At 36.8% G+C, this 20,905-nt stretch overlaps 1 protein-coding gene across 1 annotated transcript in view; it reads right to left on the bottom strand.

Moving 5' to 3' along the window:
• Positions 1 to 20,905, bottom strand: part of LOC142348282 (F-actin-capping protein subunit alpha-2-like) — a 46,691-nt gene that overhangs the window by 1,483 nt on the left and 24,303 nt on the right. The window contains exons 2-4 of the mRNA XM_075399577.1: positions 7,868 to 7,997; positions 6,921 to 7,093; positions 6,049 to 6,470 (exon numbers count right to left, since the gene is read on the bottom strand). Of these exons, the coding sequence (XP_075255692.1) occupies positions 6,049 to 6,470; positions 6,921 to 7,093; positions 7,868 to 7,965 (693 nt within the window). The 5' untranslated portion in view covers positions 7,966 to 7,997. The remainder of the gene's footprint in view (positions 1 to 6,048; positions 6,471 to 6,920; positions 7,094 to 7,867; positions 7,998 to 20,905) is intronic.

The raw sequence follows: 20,905 nt of genomic DNA, 5'->3' as shown, positions 1-20,905 counted from the left end.
TAACGATAGCTTACAATCAACGATAGCGTACAATCAAACGTTCAAATGACTTCAAGCGGTATTAGGTAACAGCTAAAAAGGAGGGGACCAAAGAAAACCCTGAACTCGTTGTCATAGTCTCTGCCGTAGGAAAACTATCTTTGATCATAACCGTTTGTTATCGCCCAGATAGCTAACTGTTGAAGAAACATAGCATTCTATTTTCAAATCGAAGCGAAATTCAAAAGCATGGATAACTGGAGTACATAATCAAGTGTCAAAAGCCACTGCAATATTAAGGCTAAAATAGCGCGAAGGTCATTTTCTACTCTAAGGTGAAACGCAGAACGTTCGTAACTTACTGAAGTCTCAGCAGAAAAGAATATTCTTTAGGCACTTTTGAAACCGGCATAGTAACTCGTTGTGCTCACGCCGGACTCTAAGTTACGGATCTCTCTATCAACGTCGATACTTCGTTAGTCAATTTGGACACTTTACGTTAACTAGAGAACTCTTCACAATCGAGGCTGGGTTAGGAAACATAGCTTGCAGAGCGTCAGAAAATAGCTTCGATAGACTGTAGTCTATGAGACAATAAATGAAATAAGACCAATAAAGGAAATAAGAGCTAAGAAACTAATCAAGATAATGATCTTCTTGAGAAACTTTCCTTTGATGTCTTAAACTTTAGAATAAAAATTTATTTTTAAAAGCTACCCGTAGACAACCTTCAATTAAATTGAAAAACCGTGACGTGATTTCCTCAATTTAATGGAAGAACAGTTTTGGGGAGTAATTGTGAGACGGAGGCAACTCATATAACCAACAATTCATCCACATGAACGAAGAACAAACTCTAATTGAAATGAAAATTGAGGCCAACAGCAAAACTCAGTCTAAGAACTGGACGGCCGAAGCAGCATAAACTGATTTAAAGTAAGCGTGAAGTCACATGTTCAAAACAAAAAGCTTAGCAAGTTAAACGAAGTTATCGCAGCTGTTACAACATGCATGGAAGACTCCGGTATGAACACAGAGCAAAACTTGACTTTGGACTCAGGAACTGCGCTATGGAATTATTTTCAAAGAAAACTCAAAAACATTTGCAATTTTAATGAACGCTGCACTAAATTTTTTTTGAAAAATATCACAACTTGGGAATTGAAATCGATAATGAATGGCAATAGAAATGATAGAGGTGTGACATGGAATTGAAAACATCCTGTGTCCTATCTTTGTTGAAGACAAAATAGATAACGTTATCGTTGCCATAAGATAACGATAGCTTACAATCAACGATAGCTTACAATCAAACGTTCAAATGACTTCAAGCGGTATTAGGTAACAGCTAAAAAGGAGGGGACCAAAGAAAACCCTGAACTCGTTGTCATAGTCTCTGCCGTAGGAAAACTATCTTTGATCATAACCGTTTGTTATCGCCCAGATAGCTAACTGTTGAAGAAACATAGCATTCTATTTTCAAATCGAAGCGAAATTCAAAAGCATGGATAACTGGAGTAAATAATCAAGTGTCAAAAGCCACTGCAATATTAAGGCTAAAATAGCGCGAAGGTCATTTTCTACTCTAAGGTGAAACGCAGAACGTTCGTAACTTACTGAAGTCTCAGCAGAAAAGAATATTCTTTAGGCACTTTTGGAACCGGCATAGTAACTCGTTGTGCTCACGCCGGACTCTAAGTTACGGATCTCTCTATCAACGTCGATACTTCGTTAGTCAATTTGGACACTTTACGTTAACTAGAGAACTCTTCACAATCGAGGCTGGGTTAGGAAACATAGCTTCAGAGCGTCAGAAAATAGCTTCGATAGACTGTAGTCTATGAGACAATAAATGAAATAAGACCAATAAAGGAAATAAGAGCTAAGAAACTAATCAAGATAATGATCTTCTTGAGAAACTTTCCTTTGATGTCTTAAACTTTAGAATAAAAATTTATTTTTAAAAGCTACCCGTAGACAACCTTCAATTAAATTGAAAAACCGTGACGTGATTTCCTCAATTTAATGGAAGAACAGTTTTGGGGAGTAATTGTGAGACGGAGGCAACTCATATAACCAACAACTCATCCGCATGAACGAAGAACAAACTCTAATTGAAATGAAAATTGAGGCCAACAGCAAAACTCAGTCTAAGACCTGGACGGCCGAAGCAGCATAAACTGATTTAAAGTAAGCGTGAAGTCACATGTTCAAAACAAAAAGCTTAGCAAGTTAAACGAAGTTATCGCAGCTGTTACAACATGCATGGAAGACTCCGGTATGAACACAGAGCAAAACTTGACTTTGGACTCAGGAACTGTGCTATGGAATTATTTTCAAAGAAAACTCAAAAACATTTGCAATTTTAATGAACGCTGCACTAAATTTTTTTTGAAAAATATCACAACTTGGGAATTGAAATCGATAATGAATGGCAATAGAAATGATAGAGGTGTGACATGGAATTGAAAACATCCTGTGTCCTATCTTTGTTGAAGACAAAATAGATAACGTTATCGTTGCCATAAGATAACGATAGCTTACAATCAACGATAGCTTACAATCAAACGTTCAAATGACTTCAAGCGGTATTAGGTAACAGCTAAAAAGGAGGGGACCAAAGAAAACCCTGAACTCGTTGTCATAGTCTCTGCCGTAGGAAAACTATCTTTGATCATAACCGTTTGTTATCGCCCAGATAGCTAACTGTTGAAGAAACATAGCATTCTATTTTCAAATCGAAGCGAAATTCAAAAGCATGGATAACTGGAGTAAATAATCAAGTGTCAAAAGCCACTGCAATATTAAGGCTAAAATAGCGCGAAGGTCATTTTCTACTCTAAGGTGAAACGCAGAACGTTCGTAACTTACTGAAGTCTCAGCAGAAAAGAATATTCTTTAGGCACTTTTGGAACCGGCATAGTAACTCGTTGTGCTCACGCCGGACTCTAAGTTACGGATCTCTCTATCAACGTCGATACTTCGTTAGTCAATTTGGACACTTTACGTTAACTAGAGAACTCTTCACAATCGAGGCTGGGTTAGGAAACATAGCTTCAGAGCGTCAGAAAATAGCTTCGATAGACTGTAGTCTATGAGACAATAAATGAAATAAGACCAATAAAGGAAATAAGAGCTAAGAAACTAATCAAGATAATGATCTTCTTGAGAAACTTTCCTTTGATGTCTTAAACTTTAGAATAAAAATTTATTTTTAAAAGCTACCCGTAGACAACCTTCAATTAAATTGAAAAGCCGTGACGTGATTTCCTCAATTTAATGGAAGAACAGTTTTGGGGAGTAATTGTGAGACGGAGGCAACTCATATAACCAACAACTCATCCGCATGAACGAAGAACAAACTCTAATTGAAATGAAAATTGAGGCCAACAGCAAAACTCAGTCTAAGACCTGGACGGCCGAAGCAGCATAAACTGATTTAAAGTAAGCGTGAAGTCACATGTTCAAAACAAAAAGCTTAGCAAGTTAAACAAAGTTATCGCAGCTGTTACAACATGCATGGAAGACTCCGGTATGAACACAGAGCAAAACTTGACTTTGGACTCAGGAACTGCGCTATGGAATTATTTTCAAAGAAAACTCAAAAACATTTGCAATTTTAATGAACGCTGCACTAAATTTTTTTTGAAACGTATCACAACTTGGGAATTGAAATCGATAATGAATGGCAATAGAAATGATAGAGGTGTGACATGGAATTGAAAACATCCTGTGTCCTATCTTTGTTGAAGACAAAATAGATAAGACTATCGTTGCCATAAGATAACGATAGCTTACAATCAACGATAGCGTACAATCAACCGTTCAAATGACTTCAAGCGGTATTAGGTAACAGCTAAAAAGGAGGGGACCAAAGAAAACCCTGAACTCGTTGTCATAGTCTCTGCCGTAGGAAAACTATCTTTGATCATAACCGTTTGTTATCGCCCAGATAGCTAACTGTTGAAGAAACATAGCATTCTATTTTCAAATCGAAGCGAAATTCAAAAGCATGGATAACTGGAGTACATAATCAAGTGTCAAAAGCCACTGCAATATTAAGGCTAAAATAGCGCGAAGGTCATTTTCTACTCTAAGGTGAAACGCAGAACGTTCGTAACTTACTGAAGTCTCAGCAGAAAAGAATATTCTTTAGGCACTTTTGAAACCGGCATAGTAACTCGTTGTGCTCACGCCGGACTCTAAGTTACGGATCTCTCTATCAACGTCGATACTTCGTTAGTCAATTTGGACACTTTACGTTAACTAGAGAACTCTTCACAATCGAGGCTGGGTTAGGAAACATAGCTTGCAGAGCGTCAGAAAATAGCTTCGATAGACTGTAGTCTATGAGACAATAAATGAAATAAGACCAATAAAGGAAATAAGAGCTAAGAAACTAATCAAGATAATGATCTTCTTGAGAAACTTTCCTTTGATGTCTTAAACTTTAGAATAAAAATTTATTTTTAAAAGCTACCCGTAGACAACCTTCAATTAAATTGAAAAACCGTGACGTGATTTCCTCAATTTAATGGAAGAACAGTTTTGGGGAGTAATTGTGAGACGGAGGCAACTCATATAACCAACAATTCATCCGCATGAACGAAGAACAAACTCTAATTGAAATGAAAATTGAGGCCAACAGCAAAACTCAGTCTAAGACCTGGACGGCCCAAGCAGCATAAACTGATTTAAAGTAAGCGTGAAGTCACATGTTCAAAACAAAAAGCTTAGCAAGTTAAACGAAGTTATCGCAGCTGTTACAACATGCATGGAAGACTCCGGTATGAACACAGAGCAAAACTTGACTTTGGACTCAGGAACTGCGCTATGGAATTATTTTCAAAGAAAACTCAAAAACATTTGCAATTTTAATGAACGCTGCACTAAATTTTTTTTGAAAAATATCACAACTTGGGAATTGAAATCGATAATGAATGGCAATAGAAATGATAGAGGTGTGACATGGAATTGAAAACATCCTGTGTCCTATCTTTGTTGAAGACAAAATAGATAACGTTATCGTTGCCATAAGATAACGATAGCTTACAATCAACGATAGCTTACAATCAAACGTTCAAATGACTTCAAGCGGTATTAGGTAACAGCTAAAAAGGAGGGGACCAAAGAAAACCCTGAACTCGTTGTCATAGTCTCTGCCGTAGGAAAACTATCTTTGATCATAACCGTTTGTTATCGCCCAGATAGCTAACTGTTGAAGAAACTTAGCATTCTATTTTCAAATCGAAGCGAAATTCAAAAGCATGGATAACTGGAGTAAATAATCAAGTGTCAAAAGCCACTGCAATATTAAGGCTAACATAGCGCGAAGGTCATTTTCTACTCTAAGGTGAAACGCAGAACGTTCGTAACTTACTGAAGTCTCAGCAGAAAAGAATATTCTTTAGGCACTTTTGAAACCGGCATAGTAACTCGTTGTGCTCACGCCGGACTCTAAGTTACGGATCTCTCTATCAACGTCGATACTTCGTTAGTCAATTTGGACACTTTACGTTAACTAGAGAACTCTTCACAATCGAGGCTGGGTTAGGAAACATAGCTTGCAGAGCGTCAGAAAATAGCTTCGATAGACTGTAGTCTATGAGACAATAAATGAAATAAGACCAATAAAGGAAATAAGAGCTAAGAAACTAATCAAGATAATGATCTTCTTGAGAAACTTTCCTTTGATGTCTTAAACTTTAGAATAAAAATTTATTTTTAAAAGCTACCCGTAGACAACCTTCAATTAAATTGAAAAACCGTGACGTGATTTCCCGTTTCGGAAAAAAGCCCTATAAAAAATGAGACTTATAATAGCCTCGCGTCTGCATCGTGGCTACTAATAACTATTTTAGAAAATGATACTACAGGTCGGCGTTCAAGAAGGTTTTATTTTTGCCACCAAGCCACGCACGTGCTATTTCACATTATAAGGCAATTTCAAATAATAGGGAATTGCTTAAACTACTTTGCTCTATATAGTTCTGTCGGTTAAGCTATATTATATGGCTATAGGAACATACTGCGTGGGGGACAGGGTTGACTATAAAATCGAAAACTCACCTCTTCGGCTAGACTTTGCTCTGAGGTAAATTTAAGGCTGGACTCCATATCCTTTTTGGACACTTTCTGCACATTACCCTCTTCGTAATAGTGCACCTGAACTTTCACGGTGCCCTTCATTAGTGCACTGCTCGCTGATTGGTCAATAGTCACAGTCCATAGCTCACGCCAATTGGCTGTGTAGTAATTTTTTTGCATGAACGAATGCGATTCGATGACAATTATCAGCTCGGGTGAATTTGTGTCTGGATTCGTTCTGGCTAGAACAGTTTCGACTCCATCTGGGTAATGGTTGTGTATGTAGTCACGTAGTTTGTCAGCGACTGCCTTTCGATAGTTCTCGTGCACTGGGGTACCTGTGAAATCTCCCACAACTGTTGCTTCCTGTCGCATGGGATCAAATGTGAACAATTTCTTGGTGGCTGAAATAAATTTAGACGTGAACTGTTTAGAAGTTCAAGATCGTTCATCCACTTCGATAGCATTTTATCTGCGACTTTTTTCCGAATCACAAAAACTATGTCAAAAACCGCAAGAAATTATAGCTTCTAATTTTCAATCTTTGATGAGATTTTTAAGTTTTATAATAAAACAGATTTTCAAAATTCAATAACACAGAGAACAAAAAGGGACAGATGCTTTTGGTATTTGAATCTATAACCCAAGCTTCCTGTTCTCTTATTTATTAAATTAAGTTTTTTAGAAAAGTTAAGTAATTACAACAGCCTCAACAACTCATTATTTGTGCCTTTTTCAACCTTTTAGCTACGGTTTCTAAATAAAGGTCCGCAAGGGCAGACAGCCACTCTTTTTCGTTAATCTGCCAATTTTATGATACTCAGAATATCAATGATACAATTCCATATATGTACCTGGTGCTAAAAATGATCCGTCACTCTGTCTGGCTTCTCTACACAGAGCCACCTTCTCCCCTCCTCCCCCCTCTCCCTTGCTCCCCACACTAACAGGGGTCTGCTGTTCTAGCCAGTAGTCCATGTAAGTCCTGCCGCACTGTTTCATTATAGAGTCGTTGTCCACTAGCATTCTAAATAAGCGACGATTATTAAACGATCACGAAATAACACACTGCAGAACAGGGACACGAATGTCAGCTATAGAAAAAGGTTCGATATAGAGGTTTGGAGTTTGACTATTAAAAATGAACTATGGTATCTAGGATTCAATGGATGTGATTTTGACACTTTTCTCCAATTATTTTTATGCAATAGTCGGTATCGTTTCATTGTTATCATTTTTGGATTTAGAACTTAAACAATGACATTAATAGTGAAGGTGGGAACATTTTTTTTAAATAAATAAAACTCGTTTGCCCCTTTTTCTGTCCTAATTTTGTACTCAAAGTGAAAAAAATAATTCATGTTTCTTCATTAATATTTTACAACGCCTGATACGAGTTGTAAGAGCCGCCACTACGATTAAAGTATTCAATTATAAGGATCCTTAAATATGGAACAATGAGTTATACATTGTCTTTATATACAGAGGAGAAAAAGTGTTTCACCGCCCCCCCCCCCCCCGAACTAACAGTTTCTTTTTTGCTCCACTTCGTTTCGGCGTGACCAAAATCACCACTGCAATTTGACTTCAAAAGTGATAGAACTTTAAAAACGTATCAGGGCCAGCCCTGAGCTAGAATAGAATTCAATGTTTTTTTATTGATCAAAACTAGAGCCAGAATTGACTAGGAACGACAGGAATCGAATACACCGAGGAGCAAATGGGAAACAATTCCCAGGAATTGCCATTTGAGGTTAGGGGTTAAAGTCTTTTCTCTAAAGAGGAAAATAGACAGACTGACCTGACGTCATTGAAAGTGGCGTTGAATTCACCAGGTGGGGTCTGAAGTAACAGCTGGTGAACTAACTGTCTTTTCTCATCATCGCTTATATCACCCATCCCTTTCTGCCTCCTAAGATCAACAACTATCTGAAAAAGAATTCACGTAAACAACAAGAATGAACAATAGAAACCATATTTACTGTCTGAAAGAACACTTAACAACAGCGAAAACATTATAAAGAATTCTAAATACTATCTGAAAGAATACTATTCATCAATACCATCATAATTATAATCATCAAAATCCATAGACAACAGTTCAGTCATAGAAACAGTTAATGATGCGCTAATTTAAGATGACGGAAATCATTTGCTTTCAAAAAACTGCAGACGCAACCGCAAAAAACTGGAGAAGCTGTCTTCTGTCAAGCAAGTTGTTAAGAAGTTCCTGCTCTGTGAATTTAAATCCAATTTAAAACTGAGCACGGAAATCGTTATCCATAATTCAGACGCCAAAACGACATTTAGTTTTATCTCACCGGCAAAGTTGAATTATAATATGCACCGAAACTTCTCAATCTTTCTAAAGCACTGAAGATTTTCGCTGAAACTTTACAGAACAAAGACCAAAGAAACATAGAAGAATTCGGACCTGAACAGGAGTAAAGCAACCGAACGAACTGAATTCTCTTACTAAATTAGCAAAAAGTCTAGACCGAATGGTGATAAAACACAATAGAATCATTTCCGTTACTCATTAGCCCTTAAAAAGGCTATCGATAACGGAAACTCGGGTAATCGAAATTGAGACCTGCTTTCAATTTAAAAATTCAGTCAATTACCAGGCATGAATTACTTACAGAACGAAATGAGGGGGCAAATTCGTTTTTAATGGATGCGCAAGCAGACCAAAAAGTACCACAAATAGATCACGGTACAGCATTCTGATATTAATAACCCGTAAAATTACAATTACTATTATTCTGCTCTACCTCAAGCGATCCCGGGAGATCCCATGTTACCATTACAGAGTCACTAGAAAATCGGTTTTGAAGAACATTGACTCTAAATGTTGCAATGAAACTGGATAACGCTTTTGGATGAAGAAAATTTGTAAACTTTTATAGCTCTACTTATACCGACAGTGTGAATACATATGGAACAATACATACAGCAGCCTTTTCTTTCTACAACCAAATTAGAAAGATAAGAAAATGTTAAAGTTAACGAAATTCAGATTCCACCCGAAAAAAATCACAGAACCACGAGATCACACAATACCGCTAGAAAACAGCACCATGCCACCGCACCAAAGACTTCACCTCACACCCAATTACACACGACACACCGCCCCCTTACAAAATCACACAAAAACACAGAACAACACACAACAGCACACACACATACACACACACACACACACACACACATACACACACACTACACCACCACCGCTGCCGCCAAAAATGTCCGCAATAAGGTACTCGAGGAAAACATTTTGAATAGAGTTGTCGTCGTTAACATTTCTGCAAATGATAACAGTGGCACGTTTGTTGTTCTGACTGAATTGAAAAACAGCACTTTGACAGATTGCCCACGTTTTCTGAAAATGAAGAACCAGAGGACAGAACCAAGATCAAAGACGAATTAATTACCACCACAAGAACTTAACTTGAAAAAAAAAACATCCCACCCCATAAAATGTAGCTCGTTGAATTGTACAGTTTTACCTTTTTCATCTTCAATTTACAATCACAACGCATAAGAGCTGATGGACCAGAAACGATACAGTTCTGAAACTCAATGCAGCAGCAGAGAAAGCAGGAAACAGTGGATTTATTAAAGCAAATACTAAAAACTTGTAATTGAAATTAATATTACTGATATCAACAGGATCCAGTACCAAGAAATTCGTTTTTGCAAACAAGACTGATCAAAAGTCAACAATTACAAACTCTGATAAACGTCAACAATTTGAGGTACAGCAAACAAACTACATCTTTTTTCTAGTTATCAGAGATAATTTTTCTAAATAAATTCAAAAATGAAAGAATTTATTTCGCTAGGAAACAATTAAGCAGCAACAGAAGAAAAGGTATAGTAATTATCTAACCTAGAGAGGACACTAAGGCCTAAGGCCTACATCCACTCTGGGTCATGATCTGCAAGAACTAAGAGCAAAAATTAACTTAACTTTTTCTGCAGTTTCAACTTCAATACTTATCATAGTGGCACCCAATAAATTTTTTCAGTAGAAAAGTTACTTTTAAAAATCTCAAATTTGGCTATATCTCGAAAACTAGGTTTCAGAAGGTCAAGTTTTTGCACAAGAAAAACAACTATTTTGCATACCTGCCAGCAAGCAGACAAGGGACCTCAAAAATACGTGTAGAACTTTGGCAAAGATTCGTACATTGCTCCGTATACATGCGGTAATTTGTGAGTTCACTATTCTTCAACAGGAAATTATCACGGAAGCGATGAGCAAGAGCAGTCAGCTTTCCAGGAGACAAATGGTTGATTTTTTTCAGGGAGGATATCCGCTGATATCAAAGTATTTAACAAGTTAATTGACCTAAACTATAATTCTCAGGGTTTTAGTTTTACACAAATTTTGCTTCAAAAATGGTCGACCTGAAGATCTAGCTGAAAAAGATATTTTTTGAATACTGAAGCACAGCGTTAAGAAGAGACACGCATGAGACACCTAAACCACTTCATCTTTCACTGCAATCTGTTTCGTGTAACGATAGTCGTCATCACATGGATAAAAAAGAGCGCAAACGTTTGACCGGTTGACGAAACATAGCAGACTTCGGTCGTTCATTTTGCTCAAAAGACAAACGTGAGTCATCAGTTAAGCGAGGGTAGAGGAATTATTCACTAAGAGGTTTATAATGATTACAATTATAGTAATTCATAATTCAACACCTAAATCCCTTCATCTTTCACTGCAACCTGTTTCGTGTAACGATAGTCGTCATCACATGGATAAAAAAGTGAGTAAACATTTGACGAGTTGACAAAACATAAGACTTCGGTCGTTCATTTTGCTCAAAAGACAAACGGGAGTCATCAGTTAAGCGAGGGAAGAGGAATTATTCACCAAGAGGTTTATAATGATTACAATTATAGTAATTCATAATTCAACACCTAAACCACTTCATCTTTCACTGCAACCTGTTTCGTGTAACGATAGTCGTCATCACATGGATAAAAAAGTGAGTAAACATTTGACGAGTTGACAAAACATAACAGACTTCGGTCGTTCATTTTGCTCAAAAGACAAACGGGAGTCATCAGTTAAGCGAGGGAAGAGGAATTATTCACTAAGAGGTTTAAAATGATTACAATTATAAAAATTCATAATTCAACACCTAAACCACTTCATCTTTCACTGCAACCTGTTTCGTGTAACGATAGTCGTCATCACATGGATAAAAAAGTGAGTAAACATTTGACGAGTTGACAAAACATAACAGACTTCGGTCGTTCATTTTGCTCAAAAGACAAACGGGAGTCATCAGTTAAGCGAGGGAAGAGGAATTATTCACTAAGAGGTTTATAATGATTACAATTATAGTAATTCATAATTCAACACCTAAATCCCTTCATCTTTCACTGCAACCTGTTTCGTGTAACGATAGTCGTCATCACATGGATAAAAAAGAGCGCAAACGTTTGACGGGTTGACGAAACATAGCAGACTTCGGTCGTTCATTTTGCTCAAAAGACAAACGTGAGTCATCAGTTAAGCGAGGGAAGAGGAATTATTCACTAAGAGGTTTATAATGATTACAATTATAGTAATTCATAATTCAACACCTAAATCCCTTCATCTTTCACTGCAACCTGTTTCGTGTAACGATAGTCGTCATCACATGGATAAAAAAGTGAGTAAACATTTGACGGGTTGACGAAACATAACAGACTTCGGTCGTTCATTTTGCTCAAAAGACAAACGGGAGTCATCAGTTAAGCGAGGGAAGAGGAATTATTCATTAAGAGGTTTATAATGATTACAATTATAGTAATTCAAAATTCAACACTAAATCCCTTCATCTTTCACTGCAACCTGTTTCGTGTAATGATAGTAGCCATTACCTGTATAAAAAAGTGAGTAAACATTTGACGAGTTGACAAAACATAACAGACTTCGGTCGTTCATTTTGCTCAAAAGACAAACGGGAGTCATCCGTTAAGCGAGGGCAGAGGAATTATTCACTAAGAGGTTTATAATGATTACAATTATAGTAATTCATAATTCAACACCTAAATTCCTTCATCTTTCACTGCAAACTGTTTCGTGTAATGATAGTCGCCATCACCTGGATAAAAAAGTGAGCAAACATTTGACTAAACATAGCAGACTTCGGTCGATCAGTTTGCTCTAAAGACAAGCAGGGGTCATCAGTTCAGCGAGGGAAGAAGAATAATTCACTATGTGCTTTATAATGATTACAATTAGAGTAATTTATAATGGTTTATAATTAGAGCTTATTAAAGACACCTACTAAAAATTAAAATGAAACTAACCTTGATTTGTGCTTTTAAGCGAACTACAGCGAAATAATTTGAGCGTGAGGGTCACTCTCGAATCGTCAAAGTAGGAGGCAAAAATTGTTCAAGCAAAAAATGCCATTGAAAAGACCAGCATGACATTGGTACAAGCTTTGTTTGAGAGCAATTAACTCTCATCTCAATTCTCGATTCACAAAATAACATTGTTAAGCGATTCCGAAAGCTTCCTATCGTTCACAACTATTTCAAACTGTATATAAAATTTGCTCAGAGCGAGCTACAAATGTAACTTTTATCGTGAAATGTCAACAAACAGATGTTACCATGCAATGATAGCATATTTGTGCACGGATTAGGTCAGATGTCATTATTTCAGCAAAAACATTTTTGGAATCCAATTTTTTCAAAATATAAACCTCGTAATTACGTGCTCTATTAGTAAAGCTGAAAAGCAAGAGTGACTGTTCATTTATTATTCCCGAACCTAATTTTAGGGCCGCAAATATTTCGCCACAGGGCTATAATTTTGCACATAAAAATCAAAATTTTTGCCATCATGCCGACTAGCAAGTAGCTGAATCAATTCGAAACACCTTTGGTTAAGGATAGACTGATTTCACTAGAATGAAACCAGCACAAATCTATTAGTCGATAAGATCTAGATTTTTCTTAAAGGCAGTGCCAGACAAAACACGAATTGTTTCGAACAATTGTTGTTTATAATCAATCAGTTTCTGTCTGCTTTCCTTTCCCAGTATTTCCCAAACGATTATTTACAACAGCCGTTTTCAAGGACATGAGCCTTGAATTAATATACTTTACCAAGTGTGGGAGAAAACGGAGCGCAGATAAAGCGTCCAATTCAAATAATCAGCAAATAATCAGCGCAGACCAACAAATAATCAAATTCAGCCGGACTGGTCAGTTAACTTATGAATCATAGCTAAAGTTGAGAAAACAACGTAATCTGCAGAACACAATTAACTGTGTAATACTAGCCGGCTGTTACTCACAATTGGTGTCAAGAAACAGCCTGACAAAATAAGAAAAACTATTGATTGCAGTTAAAAATAAGAACAGACCAAATCACCCCATCAAAAAGGGCGTAATGTAAATCACCGATATTTTCATCGTTTATTTATATTTTTCGACTGCAAGAACTGACTGAAAATTAATCTAACAAGACCATAGAAGGAAATCCCGTTACATAAAAATAAGTAACTGAATTTGGATTATTTGGATTTGAATTTAAGGTTAATTTGAATTTAAGGTAACTTTGGTGCAAACTTTTGTCGAAAAACCAATTACTGTGCAAAAATTAAGGCCAATTTAGATGCAAAAAGAATAGAGGCCAAGCATAGATAATGAATATATTAACGACCATATTTGGTACTCCGATCGACAAATCGCGAATTGTATTAACGAATTCTCTTTCTCTCTATTACGCGAATTAAAGTAACACCAATACAGCAAAGTTCCTCAATCAATACCAACACAATTTTGATGGGTCAATATTTGCAAGTTTCATAAATCTAGAAAGCCAACGCCGTAGAACAGTCTAACGATAAAGACTAGCATTACAACGTATGATTGATTAATACATAGAAAACAATTGGTATGAAGAAATGAGACAAAGTTGTAACAGCAAAACATGCTTGAACTGTACAAGAATATATAGCAAGATGATAAGTACCTTGAAAAATAAGCGTTGGCTATCGAGGCATAACTGTCTTAAAACACACCTAGAGAGCAAAATTTTTTTGACACTAGTTTTCACCACAGCTAAGCAATAAAGGCGATTCAATACAAAACTAAGCAAGAGTCTGGTCTATTTGAGGCAATCAAATACCTCCGCAGGACTGTAGTTAACATTTGTCGTGTAACAACTCGCAGTGACTCAAAAACATAATTCCCACCTTCAACATTCTAGTCTGATAACATAGCTGGAAGACTGCTAGAAAATAACCGCAATATCTTCGTAGATCTGCAGTTTCAAACTTTTTTTTTATTTAAAGGCTGAGATGTTACATTTTGATTAAGAGTCTGTTTAACGTATTGCCACTTCTATTAATTGCAGTGAAATACCCTTCCATTAGAGTGACACGCACACACTTGAGCTTATCTTCCAGAAAAATCAATTTCAGAGTTAGAAAATTTTTTTGAGAGAGGTCAGTCACGTGGAACCAAAATTTAATCATGTGAATGAACAAAAACACACTGTCCACTAAAAGTTAAAAATGACGTCACGCACGCAATTCAGTTGGAATTGCATGAACGAATGAACAAAAAGCAGATTTGAAGTGATTGTGACGTCATCTGGCCGTAACAAAAATCTTGATGAAATAAAAAATCAAGAGAAGTCCAATAATAGCCTCAGCTATCGCTTTGCGGTTATTGAAATAATAAAGTTCGATCAGAAATAGCGGAAGAATAAATTGTCCTAGCAATAACAAAATAGCCTTCGCTGTATAATTTTAGACAATTTTCGCAAGAAAATAGCTCATTTTTGGCTCAATGATTATGAATTTCACACAAAAATTGCGTAAAAACTACTTCTTGTTCATGATAAAACTCTGGCCACAAAAAAAAAATATTGTTTATATCATAGTTGGTTATGACGGTACCAAATAGTTCTGCTGCAAATTCTTTCAAGAAAACTAGACGTCTGGCTTTCGATATCTGATTTGCCATTGCTTAACTTTCTTCGAGCAATTTGCTCAAAAATTTAATAGAGGAAGCTACCTTCTTCTAAAAACTCTCTCGATCCCATGGTGATAGAGGAAAAATCAGAAACCACAATAAAGCGTCTTCAGATTTCACTAAGAAGAGGCACTCGGAACAAAATGTATTTGTCTTTTCAACCCAGTCGAAAATTCATATTGGTACTTGTAGATTGTTAAGAACTCAAAACAACGGTTGACCTGATAGACACCGTTATATTCGTTTCTCAAAATAGACTAGTTTAGATTACGTTAGTCCTATTGAACAATCTGCCTTAAGCAACGCTGGGCTTTAAATGGTACAACGCCGAGAAAAAACGATAGCGAACATAGCTTAACAAAAGCCAAACTCTTGTTTGATGACTACCCTTAAATCCTTTTCCACTAACCTTAAATCCTTTTTCACTACCCTTAAATTCCTTTTCCAATACCCTTAAATTCCTTTTCCACTACCCTTAAGTCCTTTTCCACTACCCTTAAATCCCTTTTGATAGCTCTCTTCACGTTTATTAATCAAATGTCCTGAGCCAGCTAAATTTAATTATCAGTATCTTTTCTTCTGCCGTTGTAAGATCACACTCATTCCGCTGAAAAATTACAACAAAATTACGTTGCGTTTGTTTTATGCCAAAACGAGGAGGACCTGTGAAACAGTTGTTCGAAAAGCATAGGTTCTCGCCCATTCAGAAATTTGATGTATCTGATCTTAAGTTTTATTTCAAGTTATACGTTAATTCAAGTCAGGAAGCGTTTCGAAATAGATTAGTGGCCGATTTCCGATGGTATATAAAACAGTAGGTCATTTCAACGGCCGTTGCGCACGCATAAAACTTAAATCAAGGCAGGCTCTAGAAAAACTTACGCCAAACTTCAGCTAAAATCTTTTCTGGTGCCCCCTGATAAACCTGCTGATAACGCTTAGCTCTCTCGGAAATTGGGTTATCTGTCTTTGAATCTGTCCCTTTGTGTTACTTTAAGTTTCAATTGAATGTTTCTCATGCGTAGTTTCGCTCAAAACACTCATGTTATTTCCGGTTATATCAGCTTACAACAATTTTGGGAAGAGAAATCACGAATCACATATGGCGGTAAAATTAGCTCAGTTACAAAGAAGTTAATCATCAGCATTAACATCCTCGGGTCTTGGCTGGACATATATGATTTCTCTGTCCTCGATCCGTTGCTAGCCGTTCGCGTGGTCGTAACTAGTGACATTCTGCCGTTAGTAGTCACATGTGTGGAGCTACAGGAAAAGCTTTGAGAATAGCAAACCATGCTGGAAAGTTCCATTAAAAAAACATTCCAGTTTCAACATTTTATCTCATATCAGGTCCATGCCAGCTTACTAACCAAATGACCCAATAGCCGTGCTCATTTTGTTTATAAATTGGAACATTTTAAAACTCGCGTTCTTTGTTTTTAACTAGTTTTTCGGCTAATTACTCAACTTCAAGTATTTTGTCTCACTTCCACAATTGAAATGTTTAAGAATAATTATGTTCATCGTGAGTCAAAACTTGGCAACACTAGAACAGCGTGTGGACACGTTTATGTTGTTCTCTGATGCTTTTGTGTTGGAGCAATTTAAATTGAATTGAAGACAATGTCCAATTTTTCTGTTATTCTAATTTTAAATTTTAATTTCAAATTTTAATGGTTCCCATCCTACTCTAATATCTTTGTCGCTAGTGCTCAAATAATCTTGGCCAAACATGTCTCGTAATCCAGAAGCGTCCATTGTCTACTTAAAAGAGCTTGCTGTTCTCTGCTGGCTCAGCAGCATAAACTCAACTATTCCAAACTATTGTCAACAGCCATTTTTTAAATGACACCATCTTGATAGTGAGCTGCCAGGAAGATTTACAAAGTATCGTATATTCAGTCAATGACAACTGCAAGAAATTTTAAATAGAAAAAACAAAGAAAACTAAAATCATGAAAATATCCAGAGACGGCAGGAGTGATGACAACTTCGAAGTCTATTGATGGTGCCCAAGTCGAGGAGGTTAATTTCTTTAAATATCTAGGATCAATTATGACTTTGGATGGATGAAGCACTAAAGAGATTCCCACTCGAATCATTTTTTCTAAACAAGCCTTCAAGAGCGAGAAAAGAATTCAATGCGACATCAAGATGGCTTTCCCACTCCGTTATCGTGCTCTCTGTTGCTACGTTTTTTCAATCGTATTTTTTCCTTCTGTAGTTATTCCTTCTGTATGGCTCGGAACCATGGACGCTTACAAAAGCTGACACAGCGAAAGTTGAGGCAGCGGAAATGTGGTTCCTGGGAAGCCAACATTGAAGTCTTTAATAAAACGATCAGACACAGACTGTTTCTACGATAGCTACCGAATCGCCAAGAAGTTTTTCGGACATATCATGAGAAGATAAGAGCTAGGACATTTGGTGATGACAGGCAAAATAATTAGGAAACAAACTCTTGGAAGGCAGAGACAAATGCTGATGAATCAAATCCAGAGATGGGTTTGGGCTCCGAGTCGACGTTTGAAGTGTTTGAAAGAGTGCACAGGAGAAAACTCGTGATCGCCAATGTCTATTGACATGGCACAAGAAGAATTTTCACAATCAAATTCGCTATTTTTGCTGTCCCATTGCCGACTATGCTTGGGGCTCGTTGCAGTTCCAGCACCATTTTTGCATTTTTGACATGAAATGATTAATATTCTAATTATCGGTCAATGTTGTTCCATGCGTTCGCGATAGTGGTTTATTATTTTTTCGTACTGATTTTCTCAAGTGTGACTTCAGCTGATGCCAAACTGCAACAAAAAAGTATTAAAACATCATCCACACTGTCATGAAGACATTGCGCTGCTATAGTTTCAAGAGTCGACTAAATTATTCGTGTTTTGAAGCTTTCTGCGTATACTATTTCCCATATTTTTTTACTATCAAACTAGTGGATCAGGGTTATCATCGACGTTTAACTCATTTTGAACATGTTCGTAATGCTCTCAGGTGTTGCAGCTGGACATAGGTGAAAAAAATCAACCGATGGCTTCAGAAGCGACATTATTGGGTGGGCTGAACAGCTTCATTTCTTCACTTTCTGCAAAATCTTCTTTTGTCCCATCTTATTGCTATTACAATTAGCGGTTGAACTTCTTCGATCAGAACTTCAAAATTACAAATATACTTCAGCGCACGAAACTGGATCAACCAACCTTTATTCCTCCCGGACAAAACCTTGACATAACTGAACCACAAACAGTCGAAGAAATTCCCATTTCATCCCCATCTTTGAGGCCACAAATTTCAAAACAGAACATAAATTTCTTGATTTAATCATTTCCGAGAGCGCTGAAGGTGCTAGAGAGCAAGTCCAGCTCTAATTGTAAGCTTTATGATCTCACCATTACAGCGAGAGAAATTGTTTACATTTATATAAAAATTCAAACAATTTTTAAAAAAAAATACCCGAAGTCTATCTTTATAATCGAGATTTTCAAACAATGTTCATGTTGCTAAACGATCAAACGCCCCACAATCTTACACAGCAGACCCCATTAACTTTACCTGCCGGTCCGCTACAATAAAAAAATAACTTTCACAGATCAATTTATAGCAAAGGCTAACGAAAATCATACATAACGAAGGTAAGCAACTCGACTACATGATAAAAACAAAAGTAGAGACTAAAATTTTGCCTGAACTTCTGTTAACTTGTGGATCTTTTCTGTTCCATAAGGCGGATCAGAAAATTTGACTTCATTTTGACGTTTTGTTGATTCCTTTTCCACAATCGCCGTCATTCATGCCTTTACAATGTTGTTCCGCAGTTACGCCCTTTACATGACACACTAGCCTATTCCCAGCTGAAACGTTCCTAATTTAACGAACCAGCTTTTAAACAATTAAACTTTATTGCAAAGGTGCGCAAACTTTAATACTATAACCAGCTTCACATAAATCTCAGTTAAAAATTTGAGGAACACTTCTAATACTTATAATTATATACCATTATCACCTTTAGGCCTAGATATACGCACCAACAATTCGTTATATTAACGAGCATATTAGATCGAAAGCTGATTTGTATTCACAAAAGCGCATAAAACATGAACCGACTAAAATCGGACCAATTTCTCTCGAACGACAGGCAGGGCATAGACAACTTTTAATGCGTGCAAAAATTTATCGGCACATGAGGGGGTGTTGGGGAGTAGGGTTTACAGGTTGGGGTCAGAAGTGTGAAGGGGCTTGGAGAGGGGGAGGGGTAGGTGTTACCGGTGGGTGCCGGTAAGGTGAAGGGAGTTCGGGGGAAGAGGGCGTAATTTTGAGAGGTCAAAAATTTTAAATTAACGTATTACCTTCAAAAAGATTTTTTGCCTTGAATTTTACCATCAGCTCCTTATCAATATACATTAAAACTAAGCTACGGTTATAGTCCAATGTTGTAAAGCAACCAACTGAAGTCGGGGAATTGCTCACAGGTAGATTGGGTCAAAATCTAAAGAACAGCCCTCCATACCATGTCTACACAAAAGTTTCCGGGAATAGGATAATTAGAGACTAGCAAGGCGTAAGTCTCTAAGAGAACTGGTCAGCAACTTAAAGCCCTTCGGGCGCTGCATGAACTAATGAACAAAAAGCAGATTTGAAGTGATTGTGACGTCATATGGTCGTAAGAAATCTTGACAAAATAAAAACATAGCAGGACAAGTCTTGACGTACAATTCAAAAAATTTTCATTGACTAAACAATAAATAGACCTAGAACAGACTATGGGTGAATTGGAAAAACCATTTCCAAAAAAAAATCAGATCAAAACTAATTAAAAAACTGAAAAACAATGTCAAAATGCGCATGTACACAAAAAACCGCTAGCGAGAAAGAGAAACTTGATTCAATTAAAAAACTAGGCTTAGAATGAATTAAAAATCGATTGGGAAAACTACTTAGAAAAAATTCGATTCACAAAAAGCGAAAAAACAAAAAAAATTAAAGTGAAAATGCCGCATGTGAACAAAAAACCACTAGCGAGAAAGCGAATTTTTGTTCAAACACCATTTTCTCACTCTACTTTAAAATTAGAGTGAAAGAATTTCACGCCGCAAAACCACTCGCTTTTTCGCTCCACTTCCTGTTTCTGCGTGACCAAAATCACTACTCGAATTTGACTTCAAAAAACATGAAAATGTGTAAACAGGTCTTAAAAAAAGACAGCGCCCCAATACAATTCAAATTCTTTGAATTGTAAAAAAAACCAAGAGAAGGCCAATAATAGCCTCAGCTTTCGCTTCGCGGCTATTAAGAAGACCAGCAGGACTCATATTATAGATGCAAACTTCGTTTGGCAGCAATTAAACAAGAGTCAACGATCGAAAATTGGAGCCAACGAAGTCAAAGTTCACTTCATCAACGAAACCTGTAGTTTACCATTATTCTATTACTCGATTCGTAAAAAGACACACATGTTTACAATTATTGCTTCAAACGTCATTTGAAAGCAAATGAAACTAAATTGAGTGAGTAGAGCCGCACGGTTGTTAAACCCATTAAATCCTAACGGTGGCAAGAAAAGTGGCCAGCTTCTTAGTTTAATCGCTAATGCAGTCTCAGGCCATCGTTATGCAACTGCTGAAATCGTCGCAGGATTGGATAAAGAAAAAATTGAAATTATGAAAATATTATCTTGTTTCTTTATGCCACCCATCAGTTTCGTGGGTGCATATTGCAACCCCAAAGCGGACAAGCAGCATTAGTAAATGATATACTATGTAATGGCATATTTTCCAATGTAATGACACAGGGGGGGGGGGGGGGTTGTGCATAACGGTGATCACAAACTCCA

The sequence above is a fragment of the Convolutriloba macropyga genome, chromosome 10 (genome assembly GCF_964194025.1).
Source record: "Convolutriloba macropyga chromosome 10, txConMacr16.3, whole genome shotgun sequence".
In the NCBI taxonomy this organism is placed as follows: domain Eukaryota; kingdom Metazoa; phylum Xenacoelomorpha; order Acoela; family Convolutidae; genus Convolutriloba; species Convolutriloba macropyga.
This window is presented reverse-complemented; position numbering and strand designations above follow the sequence as displayed.